Source organism: Sarcophilus harrisii, chromosome 3 (assembly GCF_902635505.1).
Source record: "Sarcophilus harrisii chromosome 3, mSarHar1.11, whole genome shotgun sequence".
Taxonomy (NCBI): domain Eukaryota; kingdom Metazoa; phylum Chordata; class Mammalia; order Dasyuromorphia; family Dasyuridae; genus Sarcophilus; species Sarcophilus harrisii.
In genome coordinates, this window is record NC_045428.1 from 37,039,936 (window position 1) to 37,067,724 (window position 27,789).

The 27,789-nt window shown below is 34.7% G+C and overlaps 1 protein-coding gene across 1 annotated transcript in view; it reads right to left on the reverse strand.

The window, feature by feature from the left end:
- The window catches only part of GNB4 (G protein subunit beta 4), a 51,853-nt gene that overhangs the window by 18,530 nt on the left and 5,534 nt on the right, over window positions 1-27,789 (reverse strand). Inside the window, exons 2-4 of the mRNA XM_031957705.1 lie at window positions 7,795-7,906; window positions 2,040-2,078; window positions 124-230 (exon numbers count right to left, since the gene is read on the reverse strand). Of these exons, the coding sequence (XP_031813565.1) occupies window positions 124-230; window positions 2,040-2,078; window positions 7,795-7,851 (203 nt within the window). The 5' untranslated portion in view covers window positions 7,852-7,906. The remainder of the gene's footprint in view (window positions 1-123; window positions 231-2,039; window positions 2,079-7,794; window positions 7,907-27,789) is intronic.

Here is a 27,789-nt window from a genome sequence, read left to right on the forward strand (position 1 = left end):
TATATTTAAAGTTTTTTTAAAATTTAAATAAAAATATTTAAATATCTTTATTATTAAAAAGGAATTAGAATAAAATTTCTCAACTTCATTCTATAGGTATATTGAAAATTTCAGGTGACCAACCTTGAATCATATCCCCAGTGCATGGCATAAATCTTAGCTAAGTGACCCCGAAGTGTACGTCTTGTTCGCATCTGAATTCTTCCTACAGAATCCAGACTCGTTGTCATCTTTAGAAAGAAAAAAAAAAAAAGATAATTATTTATTTTAAAGTAATTCTAAGTGCTAATAAACTTTTCCAAATATATCCCCCTTTTCTTTCTACCCACCAAGCTGTCCCTTATAACAAAAATTTTAAAGGGAGAGCTCAAACTCAAACTAAACCAGGAATATTTAAATATTGTTATCTTGCAACTGTGTGGATAGACTATATGAGAAATTATTCTTCAGACAGTGTCTGAAGAAAGATCACCGAACTTTTTTAAAGCTGAAATTGACTTTGAGATCACCTGGTCCAGACCATTCATTTTATAAATGAAGCAGTTACTTAACTAAGGTCACAGAGCAAATTATTGGCAGAATTAATAATGACAAATAAAATGTTTAGCCCATTGCATTATACTGCCTCTACTCAGAAACTTGATAAACTCATTGATTCAAATTCTTTTGTGACATGTTAGCCTAAATTAATACTCACAAATCTTAATTTGGAATCATTTAACAAAAATTTAGTAGTGGTTGATCAGAAGATAAAACCAGGTTTCACTTGGAATCATAGTCTACAATATAATGCTAATGCTATATAAAGATTTATATATAAATCTTTATAAATAGTCTATTATTTTTCCCCCATTAAAATGAGTGACAGAAAATATTGTTTTTTTTTTCTTCAAGGCAACTGGGGTTAAGTGGCTTGCCCAGGGTCACACAAGCTAATAAATGTGCATGAGGCTGAATTTTAACTCAGATCCTCCTGACTCCAGTGCCAGAGCTCTATCCACTTGACTATATATTTGCCTCTGACAGAAAATGTATTCAAAGATATTTTGTTGTCTTCCCAAGAAAATATTTTAATATTAGCAAAATAATACAGCTTTGGATGAGAAAAAGCCTTAAATGTTCATCATTTTATCTCTCATGATTTTACAGATGAGGATCTGTTAAAGCTTTAATATTTTATGTACATGAAACCACAGATCTCACACAGCAGATCTCTAAAATGAATGCAGAACTACTTGAAGAGAGATCTATAGAATTATATCCTACATTAACATAACTATATAAAATTTAATTTCACAATGCCACCATTAATAAATCATCATCAAATCTTACTGTAATAACTGAGGCCCTGCTCTAAAGCCATCGGCCTGATCACTTTACATGTAAATTGAATGACAGGATTCGATCATATTGTTGGAGTAAAGAAAAATCATCTAGTCGAGGGTAAACTGTTTTTGTGTCATGGATTTCTCTGGCAGACTAGCTTTTGGTGCTCCCCACAAAACTGTCTTTTATTTATCTGAATTCATAAATTGAAAGATACTGGATTTCAGTTATAGGTTAGTGAAAGCTGTAACCTCATTCCTGCATCCAAATTCACAAATCCCTTGAAATCTACTTACAGATTCCTTAGGGATGTGATTAATAAGTCAATTCTAGTCTAGTCTAACTAACTACCTCATTTTATGTATAAATAAAACAAGGCCCAGAGAAATGAAGTTACTTCTGAGCAACTTTGTTAGTAGAGACAAGTTGAGCACTCAGGCCTTCTGACTTCACTACACTATCCTGCCTTGCCCTTCAGAGACTCATTTCATGCTCAACAGAAGCATCAATCGCCCCTTATAATATTATTCCTTTTACATCTTATTTCTTAGGAATAATTAAGTATGTTAGGCAGAGTATACTTTTACTTAGCATCTATTAGTCCTTTAATAAGGATGCAATTTGACTTTTTATGTACTGTTTCAACTAAGGATGATTTTTTTTCTTTCAATTCAAAGTTGTCGCACAGAATGAAATATTAAAAAATATTTTACCTGACTGAGTGTTGTGTCACCACATGCTTTCCTAGCATCCTAAAGGAAAAACACATATTTAAAATAAATTTAGATATTTTGAATTGTTTTGAAAAAGGTCAATTTTACTGAAAAGCATTAAGATTTACAATATTTTATATACTTAGGCAAATGGTACCAGATAAGTACATAGTATTCTAAATGATAAACCTCAATGTAAATTTACTGTAGTGAGATCTCATCTATTTGTTTCATTCTAGAAGCAGCTAAGATTGTTGAGCAATTCAAACATCAAAAAAAAAAAAAAAAAAAAAAAAAAAAAGATTCTCATAAATTTCCTTTTACAGAAATCAAGGTAATTTTATAAGTGAGGAAAAAAACTTCATGCTTCCATACTCTGTAAAATCCTCAGTTCCATACCATTACGTCACAAAGCCTCAAGGTGGTCAGGAACCTTCAATATGGGGGTCTTGGAAGGAGCAATTACATGCTACTACAATGTTATGAGCCAGAACTTGAAACAAGGTGTTAACTCATTGGAATTGATAGAAACAATGTTTATGTTTACACCTTTGAGAGTTCACACATTAACTCACACATTAGAGTTCACAAGTTTGGGAGATTCCCAAGTTACACCTCCCACAATTCCACTCTCGGAGGAGGAGTCAACTGTTGGGTTCACACCTTTAAGAGATCATATATAAAGAAGCTCTTGGAGCCTCGGTGAGGAGTCAGTGGAGAAGAGAGTTTGGGAGATTGACAGAGCCAGAATTCAGTGGGGAGATTCAGAACCAAGATTCAGAGAGAGCTGGAAGCTGAAGCTGGCAGAGGCAAAGGACAAGCTGCAAGAGCTCTCAGAACCAAGCAGAGAGATAGGCCTCTAAGAAGCTAACTAGGCTATTTTGGAAGAGACAATAAAGGATTTTAACTTTTATCAGCTGGCTGCATTTGTCGTGATTATTACTTGGAACTGAAACCAAGGTTGCCTCCAGAACCTCCCCAAGAAACCTGCTCCCAGAGAACCCTCATATTTTAGAAAAGAAGAGAACACCACACTATGGCACTAGAGGAGTCCCTAGGTCCAGTGGCTCCAAGGTTCAGACAGAACCCCAAAGATTAAGTTCACTGAACTTCAAAGATCCATAGGCACCTAATCCTAGTAAATAGAAACCAGCACAAGATTTTGGGGCAGAAGTGCTCATAGTCCAAAATGCAGCAGTATACAAAGACTACCCTAACACAAATTCTCAATTCAGCCTGAAAGCTGAAGAGATGAATAAGTAAAGAAAATGCCAAATGAGATTAAAAAAAAAAAAAAATGACTAACTCTAATGCCATACGAGGGAAGGCTTATTCTTATACATTTAAGTCAGCTTCTTATATATCTTGAAATTTATGCCTTTATGAGGCATTGTTTTCTCTAGTCTCTGGTCATGAACTATTCTTCCTTGGACAGCATACAAGGGTAATTCCTTTCTTCTTCTTCTACTTGGTTTATAAGGTAATCTTTTTGTTATCCAGGACATGAGTCCATTTTGAGCTGATCTTGGTATAATCCTAATTTTGCCAGAGTGTGGTCCAGTGTGTCCTGCAGGTTTTGTCCCCCACATAAGAACTTGCTTTGGTAGCGGGTCTTCACGTATAAGCCACCACTTGGCTCATGTCCTTCAACATGTCTATTCTGCTCCGTTGATTAACCTCTATACTTTATAAATGGGACCCAGTTATTTTGGGTCTGCTCTGCTGTAATTTGAGAGTAGCTACTAGGAAACACTTCCTTCTCACTTTCTTTTCTCCCCTGAGATTCTTGACCTTTTATTCTTCAATATCAATTTAGTTATTCTTTGGATGTATTTTAGATCCTAAACTCTGCTAAAGTTATTACTTATTTCAATTAGTTCTCTATATCCGATCATAAGAAAAAAGTGAAAATTTTAAACAGAAATTGGTGTTGTGCTTTGTCAAAATCCTTTTCTGTGTTTACTGAAATAATCATATGAATACTGTTGTTTTTGGTATTAATGTCCATGTTTAAAGATTTTTAATTTTATACAACTAGTAGTAAGAGTTAGATACAACTGAGCAACATTTTATACCAACTCTGGTATAAATCCTTTTCCCCTTTCTTAACAGTATTTTATTTTTTCCAAATACATGTAAAGATAAAATTACATTTTTATAAGATTTTGAGTTCCAAATTTTTTTCTCCCTTCCTTTCCTTCCTTCTTTCCTCCCTCCTCAAGATAGCAATCAATTTGATATAGATTATACAAAATACAATAATTTAAAATATTTTTCCATATTACTCATGCTGTGAAAGAAAAATCTGACAAAAGGTAAAAACCACAAGAAAGAAAAAATAAACAAAAAAGGGAAAACAAACTATGCTTCTGCATTTAGTCTCCATATTCTTTCTCTGGATGCAGCTGGCATTTTTTAATGTCTGGTTTAAATCCTACCTGACCACGGTTTAAATCTTTGTGATACACTGCTGTAATTACCTTGATAATGTTTTATTTAAAATTTTTGTATCAATGTTTATTGCGGAATTTGGTCTATAGTTTTCTTTCTCTGGTTTGCTTCTCTTTGTTTTAGATAACAAAATCCTATTTGCAAATCATTTGTGAAATACTAGAATTAATTATTCTTTGAAAATTTAAAGGACTCATCTGTACTTGCAACTGGATGCATGGATTTTTCCTTTGGCAGTTTTTTAAATTTTTTTCTGACAATGTGGTTATTTAAATTCCTTATTTCTTGTTCAGTGAACCAGGGTATTTTATATTTTTGTAAACATTCATTCTTTTCCTTTAAGTTGTCAGTTTTTTCAGTATATGATAAGATAAAATAGCTTCTAATATACTTTATTTCGTTATTTGTAATAAAGTATCTTTTTTCCATTCTTGCCACTTATCTTGTTTTTAAAAATCAAGTAATGGTTTTTCTACTATTGGTTATTAAAAAAAAAAACAAAAAAAACTTCCCAATATGTGAAGACAACTTATATTCTCCATACTAATCACTCCTCATTTCTTCAATTGTTCCTCATTATATACTTCTGAGTCTTTTTTTTTTTTTTATCATGTTTAGCTATCTATTGTCAAATACATGAATTTGATAATTTTCTTCTTTTGTAAAAAAATTTTATTTTTGGTGAGGCAATTGGGGTAAAGTGACTTGCCTAGGGTCACACAGTTAGTGTTAAGTGTCTGAGACCAGATTTGAAGTCAGGTCTTCCTAACTACAAGGCCAGTATTCTATCCACTGCTCCACATAACTGTCCCTAATGTTCTTCTTAAAATGTAGGACCCAAGGTGTCAAACATTACTAAGCATGTACTATGTTCAAAATGAGTAGCCAAGTATATCACAGTAGACAGATAGCCAGCCTCAGAGTCAGGAAGACCTGAGTTCAAATTCCCTCTCTAACCCATCCTAGTCTCTGGACCATGGCAGTCACTTAACAGTTTAGTGCTCCAGGCAGCTTTCAAAGACAATGAGTGACAGAGTGGCTGCACTGGGAACTACCTAAGTCAATGAAACCACATATTCCCCACTAAAATGTGAGCCATTGGTGATACAAAAAGAAAAATAAAAACAGTCTTTGACCCAAAGAGCTAAACTCAATCAAGGGAAAAAACACGTATCAATAAAATAAATATAAAGCAATTTGGGGGTTGAAATACTAGTGGCTGAAGAGATTTAGAAAGGCCTCCTGTAGTTAAGTTTTGAAGACAACTAGGGACTGCAAGAGGCAAAGATAAGGAAGAGTATGTCAAGCATGGGACTGGCTAAGGCACAGAAATAGGAGACAAAAAATCTTGTGTGTAGTAGGGGAAGGCCAGACTGCCTGGAATACAGAGTGTATGAAGTAAAATATTGAAAACAGTCTACAGCCCGTTTGTGAAGGGCTTTAAAAGTCACACAGTGGTTTCAGAATTGAAGACAACATTCCAAGGATGTGATCGGTATTCAAGACATAATGTTAATAAGTAGAAGATGATACTGACTTCTCTGGAAATCAAAGGAAAATGTTGACTAAGGAGAATTTATAATCAACTAAAATCCCAAAGTCTCTTTCATTACTCTACAGTACTCAATATTGAAGAAGCACAAAAGCCAACAAGAGCTTTCTGAACTTGACTTCTGATAGACATCTGACTTTGTGTAAAGAAGCACTATCCAAAATTTTTAAAGAAGGCACTTTAAATGAATATTTTCCCCCTTGGCATCTTCTTCCCTCAATTGAAATGAACAATGTCAGGCATACCATTTCAAAAAGGAATAGAATAGTATGTCAGAAGCATTTTTGATGGCCAAGGGAATTATGCCAGCTGCTAGTGAGCGCCCTAGCCAGGATTTCACTGTGTATATTTTTGAGTTAATGTAATGAACCTCTCCGCCTAACAGTCATGGAATGGTGGTCCAAGCTGCCAGCAGTAAGCAGAGAAGAAGACTCTCTGTTCTTCTAGTACAGGAAAGTGTGCAGAATTTTACTGGATGGAAGGAGAATGGCATTCAGTGTTCTTTTATATATATCTAAGGCTTCCAAAGGTGTTCAAGCAATCTCAATTAATAGGAGTATATTTCTTTCTCAGGTGAAACCTGAAAAAGTAACTTTGGATGATGACCAGTTTTCTCCAAGATCATTCTTTAACTCTTAACAATCACTTGCATGCTTACTTGAGAGTGTCCTTGGAGGCTTGGTCACTGGCAGGGAGCAATATCTGGATGTCTCAGACATTTTGATGAGGATTATGCTAAGTCAATGAATGTGAAAACGTTTCTTACAGAATCAAAATTATACTTTTAACAGGGTTGTTTCAGGTTTTTTATTGGACCTCAAGCCCAGAGTAGTCAGCCAGTCAACAAGCCTTTATTAAAGTTATGATTCCTTTAAATGGAATATGTATTGTTCTATAAGAAATGATAGACTGATTTTAGAAAATCCTGGAAAAATGTGTATGAACTGGTGCCGAATGAAGCAAACAAAATCAAGAAAACCATTATACACAGCAACAACGTGATTGTGTGATGAACAACTATGTTGACAGCCTTGGCTATTCTCAGCAATTCAATGATGCAAGGCAATTCCAATAAACTGTGGGTGGAAAATACCATCTGCATCCAAAGAAACAACTATGTAAATTGAATGCAGATCGAAAGATACTATTTTCATTTCTCTCCTCCTTCCCCGGTTTTTTTTTTCTTTCTTTCTCTCATGGTTTCCTTTTTGTTCAGATTTTTCTCTCCTCACATGATTCATATGGAGATATATATAAAAAAATGAATGTATATGTATAACCTTAAAAATATTAAAAAAAAAAAAAACATTTATTAAGCCTCTACTGTAGACCAAGAACTGTGCTAAGTGTTACTGATTCAAATAAAGGCAAAAAAAAAAAAAAAAAAAAAAAAAAAAAAAAAATCCTGCCTTCAAGCAGTTTATATGCTAAAGGGAGAATGATGATGGAAATATCAAAGTATCTATATAATAGGTGCGACCATGACACCCATTTTATAAATGAGAAAATCAGGGCAGATAGGTTAAATGACTTACTTTTAGTCACACAGCTAGGTGTTTGAGGTAGGTTTTGACTCTTGTTATATCGGCTATCCTATGACTACCTAGCAAGCTGCCTACTCTGCTCTGAGAACTGTTCTAAATGAATTTAATTGGTTCAATTGCTGTACATGATTTGCACAATGCTCTTTTTTTTTTTTTTTTTTTTTTTAACAAAAAAGGTATTAAGCAGAACTTAAGCATCAGGTCTTACCTTGATCTGACCCCGAAGCTGCTCCGCTTCCTGCCGTAATTGCTCCAGCTCACTCATCTTTCACACCTGTGTTCGTCTCGTGCTCAATGACAAACAATATTGCTGAAGACAACTGTTTAAAAAAAAAGAGGTTTATTTTCCCATATAAATATTAATCTCTTTAAATGTGCATATGCAATTTTTTGCATTCATTAGAAAATTTAACAAAGCTACCAACTACTGCAACACAATTATCTATTTAAAAGGAATGCTATCAAAGTGAAAAGTGAGGAGAAAAAACTTAGCTAAAGTATTAAGCACTGATGACAGGAATAGTGCTGCTAGAAGGGAGTCAGAAATAAATTTAAATCACCTTGAAGTCAAGAAGAGGATTAGTGATTTGATTTTAGGAGCAAAAAGAGTAAGAATAATTTAAAAAACAGCAAATTTTAACATTAATGAAAATTATAATCGCAAATCATTTATGAAATAAATATGAAAACCATAATGGAAAAGCCAGAGTTCAACTCTAAAGTTTAAACTTTCTGACAAATATCACAAATAATACCAAGCCATAATTGACAAGTTAATTAATAAGCAATTATTTTGTGTTCTCCTAAATACTGGAAATCAGTGGGAACAAAAATTGCCATTCAAATGCTTCTATTAAAGAAGTATCCCCTGGTTCCATAAAGTACATCATAGTCAATTAGCTAACCAAGCTTTTATTAAGTCCCTCCTATGTGGTAGGCACTGTACATAGTGCTAGGAATAAAAAGAAAGGCAAAAAATAGTATCTGGCTTTCAGTCCAGTTGGGGATTCAACATGCAATTAACTATGAACAAACAAGTCATATACAGGATAAACTGGAAATAATCAAAAGAGGAATGTCATTCCCATTAAGAGGGATGAGAACAGACTTATTACAGAAAGCAGGACTTTAGACTTGAAGGAAACCAGGGAAAGCAGAAGGCAGAGATGAGAAGGCAGAACTCTAGACCCGTATGACAACTAGAAACAGTTGATCCCAGAGTTCTAGAGGATGGTGTAAGATTCAAAATGCACATTTAGGAAGGAAGGGGTGATGATCTTCAGGGCTTTAAAAGCTAAACAGAGGGTGTAATGTTTGATCATAGATGCAACACAGAGCCAATACAGTTCACTGAGCAGAGGATAACAGTGTCAGATTTAAGCTTTGGGAAGATCAATTTGACAGCTGGATGAAATACGGACTCTAGTGGAAAAAGATGAAGAAGGAAGATTGACCCACCAACTACTGTACTTGTCTAGGTCTGAGGCGATGTAAGTGTACAGCAGGATGGTAGCAGTGTCAGAGGGGAGAAATGGACGTGTCTAAGAACTGCACAAACTAACGAGCTTGAGAACTGATTATCAATGGGCAATGGGGGAAGAGAGGAGTTGAGATGAAGCCTGGAAGCTGGAAACCAAGGGGACTGAGAGAACAGTAGCACTCTCTACAGTAATAGGGTCATTAGGAAAAAAAATACTTAAAATCCGTGAGAGGAGAAATCTGCTGGAGAATTTGAGATCACTATACATGTACAAGAGTTTGCCTTAGCAAAGAGAAGGACCACTTTATTATCACAGACAAGGATCAAAGAAAAAGTAGTGAAAAGCATGGAGTAACATGAGAGGATGCCTTCACCTCCTTGGCTAAGGGAATGGGATGAAAAGCCATGGGAAGTTTGAGGAGGGATGAAAAGGGAGACACTGGAAATGGCAATGGGAGCAATAAGTATTCTAAATCTCCCACCAACCAGTGTGTTGTGGGGATAGTCTGACCAGGGCTGAAGATATCAAAAGGCAACCAGGTTTTAGTGAATACAAGATGAAAGGAGTAGAAAAGAAAAAAGGTTAGCACAATGTAAACTTATCTGTTAACAATAAGGCACAAGCTTTAAAAGGCGGATCTTGGAGGAAGAGTTGAGTTGAGGGGGACAGGAAAAGGAGTTGTCATTTGGGAACCAAAAACAAGGTTTGAACAATAACAACAAAGAGATCACAATTACTAGGAGGGAATGAAACTTTTGTGTCTGCCACCAGAGTACACCTAACAACACTGCTCAACTAGGTGAATTCATTAAATTTTCATTCATCATAAATGGAACATTTGAAAAGTCATTTTCAATTCTCTTTTGAACATGGAGCATCCCAATAACAGTATTACTCTTCTGAACTGGGTCTGAGAAAATGATGGTATCAATAACATCTGGAGAAACAGCAGCCACCAACACTGCTTTGGAAATAAAATTAAGAGAAACATTATTTGTATTAATCCTTCCTATACATTTCATTTATGTCTAACCTCCTCTCAGACTGAGTTTCTCTAGAATAGACTGCCTGCATGCTGTATAATTTAATGTTTTAAAGTTCACAAAGCACTTCTTTTACAATAAATCTATATGGCAGACAGTACAAATACTAAAGTTCTCATTTTAAGGTTGAGTAAGTGATTTATGGTCACAATCAGTCAATAGCATTTAAATGCCTACTACGTATCAATCAGGGAAAATAGATTGATCAGCAGACAGAGTGCTAGGCTTAGGGTCAGAAAGACCTGAGTTCAAATCTAGCCTCAGACATTAGCTCTATAACTCTGGACAAGTCATTTAACTTTTGCTTGCCTTCATCCACTAAAGTAATTGGCAAAAACTCCTCTAGTATCTTTGCTAAGATACTGTCCTCATGGACAGTGTCAGCATGATTTGGTCCTTGGAGTCACAAAGAGTTGGAAGCAACTGAGAGACTCAGCAACAACCTGTCAGGTAACTGTAGTAAGCCCTGGGCATACAAAGAAAGGCAAAATAAATAAATAAATCCCCTGCTCTCAAAAAGCTCACAATCTAATGATGGAGACAACATACAAACAGCCATGTACAAACAAAATTGTAGGTCTGCTGCCTCCAAGTCCATAATCAGGTCTCCCTGACTCCTATCTACTAGGGTACCATTTTATCAAGGAAGAAAACATATAAGCTTACGTAAAATAGACAAATCTATCTACATCTGTTATACACACACATCTATTTTTAATTTAAAAGACGTTTAATGGTCATAGAGTATGTGGAGGGGAGTAATGTAAAATAAACCTGGATAGGTAGATTGGAATTAAATTGAAAGGTTTTAAGTACTAAAGAGGAGTTTTTGTGTGATTCTTGAGATAATAGGTAGTCAGTGGAGTTTATTAAACAGGGGAGTGATATGTTTAGATCAATACTTCAAGAATTTCACTTTGGAAGTTGTTAAAACAGTCTGAGAGGTGATGAGTGCTGAAAAAGTAGTAGGCATGTGAATGCAAAGAAGAGGGTGGCTGCAGGAGATATTACGGATAGAAAAGACTTAGTAACTGATTGCGTATAGAAGATGAGACAAGATAAGCGAACCCAGGTGACTAGAAGGATGATAGTGTTTGTAAAAGAAGTTCACTGGAGAGAAGACCATGAACTGTTTCAGATGAGCTGAATATGGGATATCTAGATTGAAATTTGTAATAATACACAATGGTAGATAATGACATAAGACTAGTTCTAAGGAGAGAAATTTAGGACTGGATAGAGTTTTCCAAAAATCTTAGCTTAAACAGTTATTAAAGCTATTATTAAAAATTAAAGCCATCAATAACAGTGTTAATAACTGAAATCTGAACTAAGGCTTTGGGGACACTACATATATTTAAAGGTTATATGTATATCGATAACAGGATTCACAGAAAAATAATGAGGTCACTGAGAGAACATGTAGAATAAGGAAGAAGGACAGAGACCATAATAGGTACAGCAATAATTAGAGAGCCTGCAGGTTTCCTGCTCCCCGCAAACTACTAGTAACTTTCCTTCCATGGTTAACTTGTGTTTTACATATGTATATACCTATATACATGTGTTTGTGTATACATACATGCCGTCTCTATTAGAAAATATGCAGGGACGGTTTCACTTTTGTCTTGTTTCCCAGCATCAGGAACACAATAAACACTCAACAAATGCTTGCTTATTCATATAAATTATGATCACTTCAATCAATCAACAAAGTTTATAAAGTTCTTACTATTTGTGAGGCACTATGGCACTATGCTGGGCATAAAATGGCATTAATACAATGAGTAAAACTATCACAACTTTCAGGGAATATATAATTTTCTAATTGCTTGCCTTTTAAAAATTTGCATTTTAAATATGCATTTTTAAAAATGCATAATTTTAAATGAATTAATATAGATGTAAATGCAATTTATCTTCTTCACTAGTTCTTTGGCTTTATTCAACCAGGATGACTATAGCAATGCTATCATAACCGATGTCTCAGAGTTGAATTTAAAATTTCTGAAATCATTTGCTTTGACTTTGGTGCCACATGTCAAGCAATGATAGTTCTGATGGACAATTCTAATTACTACCAGCTAGAAAAACAATCATTACAATGCTTAATGGATCACACTGAAAATTAGAATCTAAAAACTGTCTTTTTAAAAAATCTAACAGAAGTGCTTTTAAAAATGAAATCACAATAAAATCAATCTCTTGTCTTTGGTTAGGATATATGACAATATGGAGAGGGTTGATTTAATTTTCAAAATAAGCCATTTTCTGCTTCTGGGATTTAATGTAAAAAAAATGCACATGCTAGGTAATAGCACTATTGCTGTTATTATTCATTGCTGATAATAATTAATAAGTATAAGCATATATATTTGTTATGGGAGAAACACAATAAACGCCATAATTTCTTGCTTGGGTCAGGGAAAATGGCATGTGAAAAAGCAATGCTTGAAGGTTTGGACCATCATAGCGACCTGGATATCCAAATTCTATGTTACTATTTACCAAACTAACAATATATGATATTATTCTTTATCAAAATACAAAACCAAGAATTTTTAAAAATAAGCCATTTTTGGAACTGAATTGGGTTTTTACTTCCTATTTTTCCTATGAAAAAAGAGGGCATTGGCTCTATCTATTATACCAACAATTCTTGTCTCCTGAAGGGATATGTGAATGTAATAGATTGACTGGGGAATTTCTCTGGGGGAAGGATGGGAAAGACTGTATTGAGGAGGAAGGAGAAAAAATTATTTAGGATGGACATGTAAATCTTATTAGGGTTAATTTTATTTCGAGTAGAATGTGTGCACATTTATTTGGCCATCATCTAATTTACATAGGGAATTCTTTTTGCCTATTTTCTTCAATGTCACTATCCTTTTGTCACTTTAATTTTAAAATATACCATTAATCATTTTTACTTATCTCTAGGATCATTAAGACTTTGTTGTTGTTTATTTCAAAAGAAACAACATGCTTTCCCCCTCCCCAAGTCCAAAATAATCATTAACTTACAGCATGATATGTGAATTTAGTGTAATTACTATATTGCTTCTTTCTGATCACATATTCATACCCTTTGAAGCTCAAAGGGAAGGGAAAGAGCCTACACTGGGTGGTCTCATCCTTAGAACACAAAGAATTGTCCTAAAAATCTGCAAGTACAATCAACTGGTCTTTTTAAAAAGAGAGAGCAGTTCAATTCCAAATATGTGATCCAACACATGAAAGTTACTTTATTAATATTATAAAACATCAAGCAATTGTAAACACTAAATACATGAGCAGAAGTGAGAGTCAAAAACTTGAGATTTCTTTTTCCATTCTAACAAAGGAAACTATCAACATTTCTCTTGCATAAAGAATGTCTGAAAATCAGCAGAATTGGCCATAAGAGTTATGGGTTAGAACAAAGTTCACTTCCCATACAGGCCCTTTCATTTGTGAAGTCATTCTTTTAGTTGTTACATTTAGAAAAAGAGAAGGTACTACCAAATTGGAGAAGAATAAATGTTCTTCCCTCTGCCAAAAAAAAAAAAAGCAAAGAGTTGGGAAGAAAGCAGTTTACAAAAGTGGGTCCAAATTAATTTACTTCTTGGCAAAATTCTAGCATTCCTAAAATAATAATTTGGTAAACATCTACAAAAAGAAGCCACAATCTCAAAGGCTCTGGATAGCATCAGGAAACTTCTGAGTTGCCTCAAGGGATGGTGGGTTCCTTTCTGTTCCACTTTTGGACAATTCTAACAGGAAGTTTTCTTGATATCAAGCCTAAATTTGTTGTTTTGCCATTTCCACATAATCTAGTCCCTCTTTCCATATGACATCCCTTCACATAACTGAAAAACAGCTATCATATTCCCATTAAGTCTTTTCTTTTTTATTTTCTTCAATTATTACTCCAAAGATAATAGACTCAGGGCTCTTCATTCTAGGTGTCTCCCTGGGAACCTCTCTAGCTTATCCGTATTATTCTTAAACTGAACAGATATATTACCATTATAAAGATGGCCTTTCCTTTTTGTTATCAGTACTGTAAAATATATAAAGAATTTCCTTATAGAAGGAATTTATGACCAAAGAACTAGAAATCATTATTGATTACAAAATAGAAATTTTTAATTATATCGAATTGAAAAGTTTTTGTACAAACAAAACTAATGCAAACAAGATTAGAAGGGAAGCAATAAATTGGGAAAACATTTTTAGAGTCAAAGTTTCTGATAAAGGCCTCATTTCCAAAATATATAGAGAATTGAATCAAGCCATTCTCCAATTGATAAATGGTCAAAGGATATGAACAGACAATTCTCAAACGAAGAAATTGAAACTATTTCTAGCCATATGAAAAGATGCTCCAAGTCATTATTAATCAGAGAAATGCAAATTAAGACAACTCTGAGATACCATTACACACCTGTCAGATTGACTAGAATGATAGGGAAAGATAATGCAGAATGTTGGAGGGGATGTGGGAAAACTGGGACACTGATACATTGTTGGTGGAATTGTGAATGCATCCATACATTCTGGAGAGTGATTTGGAACTATCCTCAAAAAGTTATCAAACTGTGCATACCCTTTGATCCAGCAGTGTTACTACTGGGCTTATATCCCAAAGAGATCTTAAAGAAAGGAATGGGACCTGTATGTGCAAGAAGAATGTTTGTGGCAGAAACTGGAAACTGAGTGGATGCTCATCAGTTGGAGAATGGTTGAATAAATTGTGGTATATGAATGTTATGGGCCAGAACTTGAAACAAGGTGCTAAGTAAGTGGAACTGAGGAGACAGTGTTAAATCTAGTTTAGCCCTGATTTAATCCTACAACAAACAATAGTTTTCTAGTGATATAATGACTGATGTATACTCAGTGTGGGGCATATAAAGAAGAGCTGTCAGGGCCAGAAAAGACAAGCCCACTAGAAGCTCTCAGAGCCTCATCCAGGATTCAGTCAAGGAGATTCATATAAGTTCTTGGAACCAAGACTACAGAAGGCCTCCAGAAAAACTAGCTGAGCTCCAAGTGAAGGAAACAAGACTTTGAAGGAGACAATAAAGGATTTGGACTTTAACTCCTCTGGGTGGTTTACACTGAACATTTGGGGTGATTACACTGAACAGAAACGAAGGCTCCTTCCAGAAGCCCCCCAAGAAACCTGCTCCCAGAGAACATTGTTATTTTAGAGAAGAATACTACATATGAATATTATGGAATATTATTGTTCTGTAAGAAATGACCAACAGGATGATTTCAGAAAGGCCTGGAGAGATTTACATGAACTGATGCTGAGTGAAATGAGCAGGACCAGGAGATCATTATGTACTTCAACAACAATACTATTATGATGATCAATTCTGATGGACGTTGCCCTCTTCAACAAGGAGATGAACCAAATCAGTTCCAATAGAGCAGTAATGAATTGAAAGTTCCCAGCGAAAGAACTCTGGGAAATGAGTATGAACCACTACATAGAATTCCCAATCCCTCTATTTTTGTTTGCCTGCATTTTTGATTTCTTTCACAGGTTAATTGTACACTATTTCAAAGTCCGATTCTTTTTGTATAGCAAAATAACTGTATGGACATATATACATATATTGTATTTAACATATACTTTAACATATTTAACATGTATTGGTCAACCTGCCATCTGGGAGAGGGAGTGGGGGGCAGGAGAGGAAAAATCAGAACAAAAGGTTTTGCAATTGTCAGTGCTGAAAAACTGCCCATGCATATATCTTGTAAATAAAAAGTTATAATAAAAAAATAAATTATAAAAAAAGAATTTCCTTATCCAAGATAATTAGTTCCTAAAAATACTAAATTTAAGTAAAATACTTTAATAATTTTATGTCAGGATAATATTTAATTATATTAAAATTACAGAATCCACTAAACAAATTTACTAACATTCATACATTCAAAGAGTATGCTAGGATTATAGGATTTTAGAATTAGAAGATAAAAGTTTACAATTGTAAAAAATAATAACAGCATCAAATAACAGGTTTCCCAAAGAAAAATGATGAAAATTAATGGCAAATGTTTTCAACACAAGAGCAAATAGAGTTCAGTGCACTCATCAACTGTTAAAATTCAAAAATTTAAATACAAATTCTTAAAGACACTAAGATACAAATTTCCTCTTGACTAATAAAGTTTAAGTTTTTCTTTTACATAGAAAAATTTCCAATAAGTATTGCATTTTATGCACTTTAAATAATATCATGTAGTTAGACCATTACAAAGTTGGGAAGAAAGCAGTAAATCCAGACATTTTATAAAAACAGCTGAGCAGTACCAGTTACGATAATTTGAATGATACCAATGAACCATTGTATCCAAGCCAATTTGTTAAAGGAATTTTAAAAACACACACACACACGCACAGATGTGTAATTCAGATGGTTTTCCTTTGCTCTCTCTCTTAAAATTCTCACAAAACTAGTAGTAAAATGAAACATTTTATGGCCTATACAATTAAGCAAGTGTATCAGTCAGTATATAGCTAGCTATAATGGTTACCAAAGCTAAAGCAAGTAATTCTCCAAATCCATATTTTAAATTGTTCTAGACATCTGAAGCATACACATGTCTTTTTGCTTCTAAAAAGCTGAAATCTATAAGACAGAAGTAAAAGGTTTACTGAAAGGAGAATTATTTCAAATTTGTGATTATCAGAAAATTTTATAAAGTTTACATATATTCTATTAGTCCATTTGATTTTTATTTTAGTGCAGACCTGTACTTTCAATGATAGGGTGAGGAAATTCTCTCTACCAAAGCAGACAGACACATTCTTTGCAATTTAGAATCTAAAGAAAATTGCCTAGAGTATGCAGGGATTTAGTGAGTTAGTTGGGGTCATTAGGCAATATTAGAGTTGACACTTGAATTCAGATCTTCTTATGGCAAAGGCAATAGGAAACCCCTATATTTGGTTGGGTTGAGAAGTCACATGATTTGCATTTAAATGATTTGGCAGGAACGCAGAAAACTAGAGAGAGAGAAACTTGAGGCAGGAAGAATAAAAGCAGCTGCAATAATTTAGGCAAGAGAAAATAACTAAGATGGTACTTGTATAACTAGACAGAAGGGTTCTGGGGCAGCTAGGTGGCACAGTGGATAGAGCTTCAGCTCTGAAGTCAGGAGGACCTGAGTTCAAAACCGGTCTCAAACATTTAACACCTCCTGGCAATGTAACCTGGGCAAGTCACTTAACCCCAATTGCCTCAGCCAAAAAAAAAAAAAAAAAAAAAAGGTTCTAATATGAGACATGGAGGGGCTAAGAGGGCTAAGATTTATTATTAACTGACTGATACTGAAGTGAAGGAGAGAAAATAAGTCCGGGATAATATTAAAATTACAAACCCTAGACACTGGACTAATGGTAGGACACATGACAAAAATAGGAACATCTAGAAGAACAGAGCATTTAGGGGAAAAGCTAATGAATTTTATTCATTTTCATATATGTTGAATTTTTAGATGTCTCTAGTATATCTACTAGATGTAAAATATCCAATAGGCAATTGGTGAAATCCAAGTCAAAGTCTCCATATATATCAAAATATCCATAGCATCATATATGATAATAACAACGAACAGGGAAAAAATATGTCCATCAATTAAGAAATGACTAAACAAATCACAATTTACTCATGAACATAGTGGAATGTTACCATGCTTAAAGAAATGATGAATATGAAGAATTAAGAAGTATGAGAAATATATGAACTGATGCAGAATAAATAAACAGAACTATATATACAATGACAACAATGTAAAGCAAAAGAACAACAACAAAAAGAAATTGAACTGTGCAAATTATAATAATGAAGAATCTTGGCTCCAATAAAGAAATGATAAAACACATAGCCTTCCTTTCTTTGCTGGAGGTGAGGTAGTGGGTGGGAAACTATGGATATAGAACACTGCCTAAACTGTCAGACTTGGCAACACATCAGTTAGTTTTGCTGAATAGTTTTTCTTTTTTGTTAGAAATGATGAGAAGAATGTAGAAAAGAGTAGGAGTGTACCTGGAAATATAGGTGATACAAAAACAACAACCCCCCCCCCACACACACGCACACAAAATTTCCAAAAGAAGGTTGGTTAATGATGTTGTGACATGAAGCAACTGATACCTTGTCCAATTTACTACATGAGCAATGACAAAATATTACAATTACAAAAACATCTTTGGATTATATAAATAATCTGTGAAAGTTTAACAGAAAAACAAAAAGGACACACAGTTTGATAAAGTGCCGGGATGATCTTATTCCACCAAAGCATCCTTGCTGAATTTTATTCTGGTCTATTTGGCTCAAACATACAATGATATGTTACTTTCAGGGAATCTGAGATTCCTAGGCTGCTTCTTGGTACTCTAAGATTGATACTTCAGAAACTACATATTGAATACAGTTTAGATTATTTTTCTGATTTGACACTGTCATTTTTATGGCATTAATATGGAATAAGAGTCAGTTTGGCATGTTATGACTTGGGAAAGCATGAAAACAACTGTAAATCTCTTTCCCTCTTCTTCCCTATTATATGCTATTTCACTAAAAACAGTCTCAATATTGAAACTACCAGGAAACCTTATTGCTAAGATTTGTCCATCTATTTATTAATCTCTATTCTCTTTAATTCATCTATAAACTACTGATAATTTTTTTTTTTTTAAACAGGCAGAAAGGATCTGGGAGGTTGCTGAGTCCAAAGCCCTTGATTTTACAGATGAGGAAATTGAAGGTAGTGAGAACAGACTTGCCTAAAATCATACAATTAGTTCCAGAAATAGATTATTCCTGACTACATCCAGCATCCTATCCATTATGCCACCAACTAACCTCTGTTGCACAGAATGAAGTAAATAAATTCTATGAAAAACTCAACTAATTTCTTCAAAATTAAATCAACATAGACTTTAATACTTGAGACTTCTATGAAAAGGGGAAGCTAGATAAGGCAAAAAAAAAAAAATTTTTTTTTTTTTTTTTTGAAAACATGGTGGTGTTATATTAAAGGATGAAAGGCCAAAGGATGCTCCTGAAGCAATGTGACTATACATAATAAATACCTTCTTCAAGAAAAGAACTGGTTTGGGGCAGCTAGATGGGGCAGTGGCTAGAGCACCAGCCCTGAAGTCAGGAGAACCTGAATTCAAATCTGGTCTCAGACACTTAATACTTCCTAGCTGTGTGGCCCTTGGCAAGTCACAACCCCAATTACCTCAGCCCTCCCCCCCCCCCAAAAAAGGAAAAGAATTGGTTTGCATTGCATATGCGAAGCAACAAGAAAAGTGAAATTGATATTCTACCAGATAGGAAATCACTTGTAATTGATATGTCTGAATACAGATCAGCAACTTGTAGGAATTAAGATCAAGATCTGTACAAAATTAAAGAACAAAATGGGGGGAGGAGGGGAACATAATTCTCCAACTTGAGTTATTTAAACAAGTTACTGATGCAAAAAAAGGGAGGGGGAGGAGAAAATAAATGGTGGTAAGACATTCACCAATTACAGCAATTTCATACAGAACTTTAGCCAATGAAATGGAACCAAGAGCAAAAAAGAAATATCTTGATTAACACACACTTGGGTTTCCTTGTCAAACGAAGAGACACAGAAGCCAAGGGCCACACAAGTACAGAAAGAATATCTTCATTCATATTAGAGTAAGATGTAAGAAGATGATGCGCAGGATAGCTTCATAAAATGGCAAAAAACATATAAGGAAAAAATTTTCAAGAAAGAATAAGGGAGAGACTGAACCAAACAAAATCACTCAAAGGACATTAAGAATGAAACTGTAAGGAAGACAAGAAACCAAAGACAGAAAATATATCATTGAGTACAGGGAACATTCATTTGTTTTTTAAAATTTTGGTACCCAGCTATAACACACCTGTATGCCTGGTACAGAGGAGGCATTTAGTAAATGTTTCCTGAATTAAATTAAACTGAAGGGAAAATGGCACTAAAAAGAGAACAGCATTGAGAAAAAGTAATTTGATTACATTAATGGAGCCAGATGAAATCAAGAGTACATGAAAGAGATCCATGTGCTGGCAGCAAGACTAGTAAAAGACCATTTCTCAAAGTATGTGAAAGTCATGGGAAAAAGCCAGGCCTTATTATTACCTATAAAAGGCAACTGAGAGACTGTCAATAACTAGAAACCCATATGCCTGTTTTCCCAGCTATAAAAAAATGTTTTCAAAGAATAATGTATGCACACATAAGGCAACTTTGATGAGGGTATCTGAAGGGAACTGGCAAGGCTTTCTTCAAGTGATATTTTACAGCAGATGACATCTTTATCATCACAACTGCCTAAAAGATGCGGAGAATTGAAGCTCCCACTATGCTAATTCTTTGGTGAATATAAAAAAGTATTTAATTCAGTTAATCAAAACTTTTAAAAAATTTTAATAGTATTTTATTTTTTCAAATACATGCAAAGATAAGTTTTCAATATTCACTTTTGCAAAATCTTGTGTTCCAAAATTTTCTCCCTCTCTCCTTTCCCCTCTCCAAGACAGCAAGTAATACAATATAGGTTAAAAATGTACAATTATTCTAAACATAATTCCATATTTGTTATTCTGCACACACACACAAATCAGAAAAAGGGGAAAAATGAGAAAGAAAAAAAAAAAACCCAAACAACAAAAGATGAAAATATTATGCTTTGATCCACATTCATTCTCCATAGTTCTCTCTCTGGATGTGAATGGCACTTTCTATCATAAGTCTATAAGAACTGTCTTGAATCACCTCATTATTGAAAAGAACCCAAATCTATCACAGTTGATCCTCACATATTCTTTTTGTTGTTGTGTACAATATTCTCTTGGTTCTGCTCACTTCACTTAGCATCAGTTCATGTAATTCTTTTCAGGACTTTTTGAAATCACCTGCTCATCATTTCTTATAGAATTATAATATTCCTTACATTCAGATACCATAACTTATTCAGCCATTCCCCAACTGATAGGCATCCTTGCCATTACAAAAAGGGCTACAAATATTTTTGCATGTAGAATCTTTTCCCTCTTTAATTATCTCTTTGGGTTACAGACCCAGTAGTGAAGAGTGCTGGATTAAAAGGTACACAAAGAGCAAAATTCTGTTTTTAAAACACTCTCCAACAACAAGGTGTAGTTCATGCTAGTGTCAAAATGATACTAGGCTCTTTGAAAGATGCAACAGAGATAATTTTGTTTGATAATCCTCAGGTCACCACTTATGTGTGATGGTGAATCTTCCACATGCTGTTCTGTTTATGGATGATGCTGTGCTGAGTATATCAAGCTCAGGAACATCACACAGTCTCCTGAATATTACCAATGATTGATCAAAAAACTTGGAGCTCGGTTTTCCTGACTCCCAGTCTGATGCATAGAAAAAAAATGAAGTGGATAAGGATTCATCAACAGGTATTTATGAAATACTATGTTCCAGGAGTATATGTAGATATTTGGATGGACATTCTAGAAAGTTAATCTATTATCTTCTTAGTTATCATCTAGATAGTGTCTACTATGTAGCAGGCACGTGTCTCATTTGATTCTCATAACAACCCTGGGTGGGAGGCATTATTATTATCTCTACTTTACAGATGAAGAAACTGAGGCAAGCAGAGGTGAAATGACTTGCCCAGGGTTACCAGGCACTAAGTGTCTGAGTCCTGGCTCTAAGACAGTCACCTAAGAGGCAGTGGTGAAGCGAAAGAACTCTGGGAAATGAGTGTGAACCACTACATAGCACTTCCAATGCCTCCGTTTTTGTCCCACTTGCATTTTTTATTTCCTTCTCAGGTTAATTTTACATTATTTCAAAGTCCAATTCTTCTTGTGCAGCAAACTAACTGTATACATATATAGAGAGTATTTAACATATACTTTAACATATTTAACATGTACTGATCTACCTGCCATCTAGGGGAGGGGGTGGAGAGAAGGGGAAAAGTTGGAACAGGTTTTGCAAGGATCAATGCTGAAAAATTACCCATGCATATGTCTTGTAAATAAAAAGCTATAATAATAATAATAATAATAAAGAGGTAGTGGTGAGTTGCAGCATGAGTATAAGCAGGATGACAACATATTACAAACAAGGAATTAGATAGAAATGGGGAAAGTATGTTATTATAGAAGTATACGAATAGAAGTGGCTGGCTGTTCAAGTGGTGAACACAGGGGATGATAACTAGTGATTGTCTCTGTATTTCACTAGTTTTGGCGACAGCCGGAGATAATGAATGAGGCCACTATGACCAACCAGCAGGAAGACACATCCAAGATTCAGCTAGATGGTGTAGTAGACAGAGCATCAGGCTACGAGTCAGGAAAACTGAGCTCCAATCTTGCTTCAGTTTCCTTTTCTCTAAAATGGGGATAAATATGAGCACCTACCACTGTCAGGTTGTTGTGAGAAAAATGTGAGATATTTTATGCAAAGATGTACCAATGTTAGCTGTGATTTATTCACACAGGAGAGGCAAGCATCTGTGATGGTGGGGGAATAACCACATAAATGAAGGCACAGACCTAGCTGAGTATCTCCATTTTCTACCAAAAGCTCTGCTTGGTTTCAATTCCCCTAAAAAGTGTACCCTTTGGTCCCTGCCCCACTTTTCAGTGTCCCTTTGTATGCTGTCTTCACCCATTTCTTCACTTACCTCTTTTTCTTATATCCCCAGGACTTAGCACAGTGCTTAGCACATAGTAGGTTTTAACTAAATATTACTGAATTGAGTGGTGTTATTATTACATTTTCATCTACGAATTTTAGAATATCTTACAAGATTATCTAAAATATTTTTTGTCTACCGCAAGTGAACATGCCACAAACACATGAAAACATATGAATTTTTAGGGAATTATAAAATTAAAGAATTGGAGGAATTTTTAGTACTGAACTTGTATTAACTAATTATATAATTGACCTCACCTAAACAGATCTTGGTCAACTGTCTCAATGAAAATAAGGGGTTTGGGCCACAATTGTTTTCAGCTCTAAAAAGAATTTAAGAACTCTAAATTGTCAAATCATTTCCCACACTACAGAAATTAAAGAGTCCCTGATGAAGTCCTAATGTTTGAATCTATCAGTCTATTTGATACTTTTTGAAACAAAAACATCCCCACTAAAATCTTGAGTTAAATTAGCAAAGAAAAGTTCAGTGACACATGGGTGTCTGCAGGTAAAAATCAGAAAAGGCACTAAACACTAATGTAGTAGGGAAGCACAGTCTTTAAGAATGTGGTCTTTAAGACTGAATGGTCACAGCACTTGACTATGATAAATTTATTAAAACTTGCCAATTTTCAAAAACTAATCACTAAAATGATCAAATTATTGCTTACTGTGGTACTATCCCAAAGTGAAGCCAAGTGTCTGAAGCATCTGGAGAAATCTGCACTAATTTTCCATCAATAAATCAAATTCATCAATGAAATTTTATTAAGTACCTAGTTTATATCAGGTGATGTACTCAATATGCTAAATACTGGTTATAAAAAAGGAGACAAAAGACAGTCCTATTCCTTAAGGAGCTCGGAATCTAATGAGGGAAACAACATGCAAACCAATATATAAAGAGGAAATAATTAACAGATGGAAGGCACTAGCATTAAGAAAGATTGGTAAAGGATTCCTGAAAAATATGGGATTTTAGTTGGGACTTAAAGGAAGCCAGAAAAGTCAGCAGGTGGAATTGAGGAGGGAGAGCATCCTAGTCATTGAAGACAGCCCCACAAAATGCCCAGAATTAGAGATGACATGTCTTATAGGAACAGCCTAATCAGTGTCACTGGACTGAAGAGTACAAGAAAGAGAATAAGGTAGAAGAATAGAAAGATTAAGAGAAGGCCAGATTATAAAGGACTTTGAAGGCCAAACACAGGATTTTGTATTTGATCCTGAGGCAAAAGAGAGCCACTGGAATTTATTGAGTAGGGTTCAGACCTATACTTTTAAGAAAATCAGGAGCAGCTAGATAGCTTAGTAAATACAGCATCAGTCCTAGACTCAGAAGGACCTGAGCTCAAACTGAGCCTCAGACACTTAACATTTGTTAGCTGTGTGACTAAGTCACAACCTTAATTATCTCAGGGGGATAAAAAGAAAATGGCTTTGATGTCCAAATGAAGAACAGACTGGGATGGGGAGAGACTTGAGGCAGGTGACTTACCAGCAGGGTACTGTAATAATCTGCACTGAAGGAATGTGAATGTCACAGAAGAGGGAGTTTACTGGGGACTTTGCAAAGATGAAATAAGCAGGCCCTGGCTAAATCTGGGATACAAAGTAAAACAGTGAGTAATCCAGGAAGACTCCTAGTGAAAGACTACAGGGACAGTGCTGCTCTATCCAATAGGAGAGAAGGTTGAAGCCAGGGAGCAGGTGGGGGGGAAAAAAATTAGGAGGTGGGTAGAGAATTGTTTTGGACCCATTTGATTTAAAGTGTTTCCTGGACATCTGGAGGTGAGAAGAACTGGGGAAAGATAGATTTGAGAATCAACACAGAGATGGTATGAAATGGGAGTGAAGAGGGCACAGGACAGAACCCTGAGGGGTTCCTATAGTTAGAAGGCCCCATCTGGGTGAGGATCCAGCAAAGGTGTCCAAGCAAGAGCAGTGGAAAAGGAAGAATGGGAAAGGAGGAGCTTCCCCCAAAAAAAGGGCAAGGGAAAGGGCGAACAACAGTGTTAAAGGCCGCAAACAGGTCCCACAGAATGAGGATAGGGAATGAGTGCTTTGAAGAAGATCTGACAACTACACAAGAAAATCTTCACAAGCAGTGATCCTAACTATAGAATTATAGAGCCAGAAAGAATCCAAAGATTCAATAAGAAACAAATTTCTAAGATATGTTAATGACTACATCCAAATAAAATATGGGAGAGGAAGAAATACAAAAATACACTTCAAAATTTTTATTAAAATAATTTAATGTTTCCTATTTCAAAATAGTTGTAACACTCTCTTAATTTTAGATATATTGAAAGAAAATTACTTTTATAGAAGTAAACTGGAAGCACTGGTATGGGGGAAAATCTACTTTATTGGTTAGTCTATGTGATGTTAGGCTCTTATAATATGTAACTGTGTTCCAGAAGATAGGTTCTGTCATGTAAAAAACTAACCATGTTAATAATAAGGTGTTACTGTATTCTATAATATTATTTGGAATATTATTTGTTCTCAAAGGAGACTGAATGAATGATAAAACATCCCATATTAAAGGCAGATTTAAGTAGCAATTACTACATTTAGTTAGAATACTTTATGGGGCTAAATTTCCTTTTTTTAAAAAATAATGGAGGCCTATATTCCAAATCTAACTTCCTTTCTCCTTTCTTTTTTACACTATGATTAATTATGAAATGTTTTCTGAAACAGTCAATTAATCAATTCTTGGACCACATTATGTAAATTCAGTACCCTATCTTGCTTCTTATTTTTATTCCATTTTTCTCTTTTCCCTAACTTCAGTTATTTTGTTGCTTGTTATTTCCTCCACTAGAGGGCAGGCAAATGGAATAAGAAGTTAGGAAACAATGTTAACTTCCTGAGAAGTTTTAACAGTGTCCCCCTCATATTCTGCATTAAATGGTGGGCTAGACAGAATGCTCTGGAACCAATCTACTGGAACTACAACAAATACAATAATACAGCCACATCGGCTTTATGAATGGGCAGAATAGAAAGTCAATCACCTAGGAAACATAAGTGGAGAGGACCAAAATATTCCTTCATTTACTTACCAATGAGGTAAGATGCCAGATTCCCAGAATTGAGTGTTCCTTGCTTTAGAATTTTTGGTCACTAAACTACTTTAAAGCCCTATTATCATTTTGGGGGTAGGGCACTATTAATCCATTATGCTCTATTAATATCTTCTTAAATTTTTTAATTAAAATTTTTAAATGAATTAGCTTTCTCTGATAAACTAAGGCCATGACCAACCAAGACCCTAACGTCAAAGAAACACAGGTACATATTGATGAGGGGAAAAAAGAAATGTCAGGGTATATATCTTGGAAGGAGTTCTGAGATATGAAGATTTAACAAGTGAGTATTTATGCCTTTGCAAAATATATCATACAGAAAAAATGGAACTCTTGTTAAAGACAAACTTCACCATTTTGCTTAGGCCTAACTGAATACAGCTGCTCAGAACTGGACAAATAGCCACTGTAAAAATAGTAAAATAGGGTTAGACAAAAGAGAAACAACTTCAGAGAATTTTATGAATACCCGTAAACATCAGCAGACAACAAGACTGTAATAAAAAATAGATTAAGTGTTTACATTCATCAAGCAGTAAAACAAAGTGGGGAAGCCTCAAACAAGGAATAAAGCCACCATTGGAGCAGTTTTCAATCATATATACACTGCAGGAGGGACTGTTGGCCTTTTCAGTGACCAGTGCAGATAATACTAAGCAGTAGCAGTATCACTGTTAGCAATTTTTGGATGACTAATAATGGCAGTGAGATTTTTATACTATCCATGCTATTCCACCCCCCAACCCCCCGACATTGCTTTCTTCCCTTTCAAACAGTAGAAGTAATAAATAGGGTCTTATATACAAGGTGAGGCAACATAAAGAACAGAACTGGAAGCTCCCAGGTCCAACAACTGGGTTCTGGTGCCAACTTTCTGAACCTCACTGGACCTCAGTGTTTCCACCTATAAATGAAAGAACTGGATTAGATAGCCTCTAAGTGTCCTTTTAGCTCTAAATTTTGATGGGAGTATAATATCATCATTAAGAAATCAAAAAGTTCATGAACCTAAACAACATTTTGTCCATGATGGCTGTTCTTAGATTAATTAGCATCCCCTGCTCCTGACCAGAGAGAACTAGATTCTACATATAATTTGGCCTCTTGGTCCAAGCAAGAACTTTCCTTTTAAGTAGCAATTCTAAATCTGATATATTCATCAACAGGCTCTATCAGGTTATATGCAGTATTTATGATGTTCGGTGTAATGATGTTAATTGTATTATTTTTTCAAACAAACTTGGCCATGGAACACTGAGATTTGAATGAAGATTCTACATGCTGACTGAGAGGAGGAAGGAACAGGGTCTAGGAATACGTAATACTTTCCAAAATAATAAAGGATAAAAGATTTGGGAAATCCTGACACAAGAAAAGGCAAAGTCATTTCCTAACAATAAGAAATTGTCATATGTATTTTTAATATATAAATCAATCTTTAAGTCTTAGAGGAAAATATTACTAGCATCAAAAGTCTCGTGGAGCTCCTGTTTACATCTTTTGGAACACCAAGATTCTATAGAATTCTATAGAATATAACTTTGTGAAATGTGACTTTAGAATGATATTCAACATAAACACTATCAAAAAAAAAGTAGACAATGTTTTCCATTAAAACCAATTTCAAATAAAATGTCCTCTCCCATTATGAAAGCAAGTACACAAAAGCATTTTGATCTCCTTCAGAAGATTTTATCAAATAATAACATGGAGAAGGAAAAAAAATTCTGGGAAGGAAGCCTTCCAATTCAGGGCAAATAACAACTTCAAAGTTTATGTATCCATGAATCAAAATTCAATAGTACAAACACCATAAGAGGAAGGCATTTTGACTCTAGACGTTTATTAACGA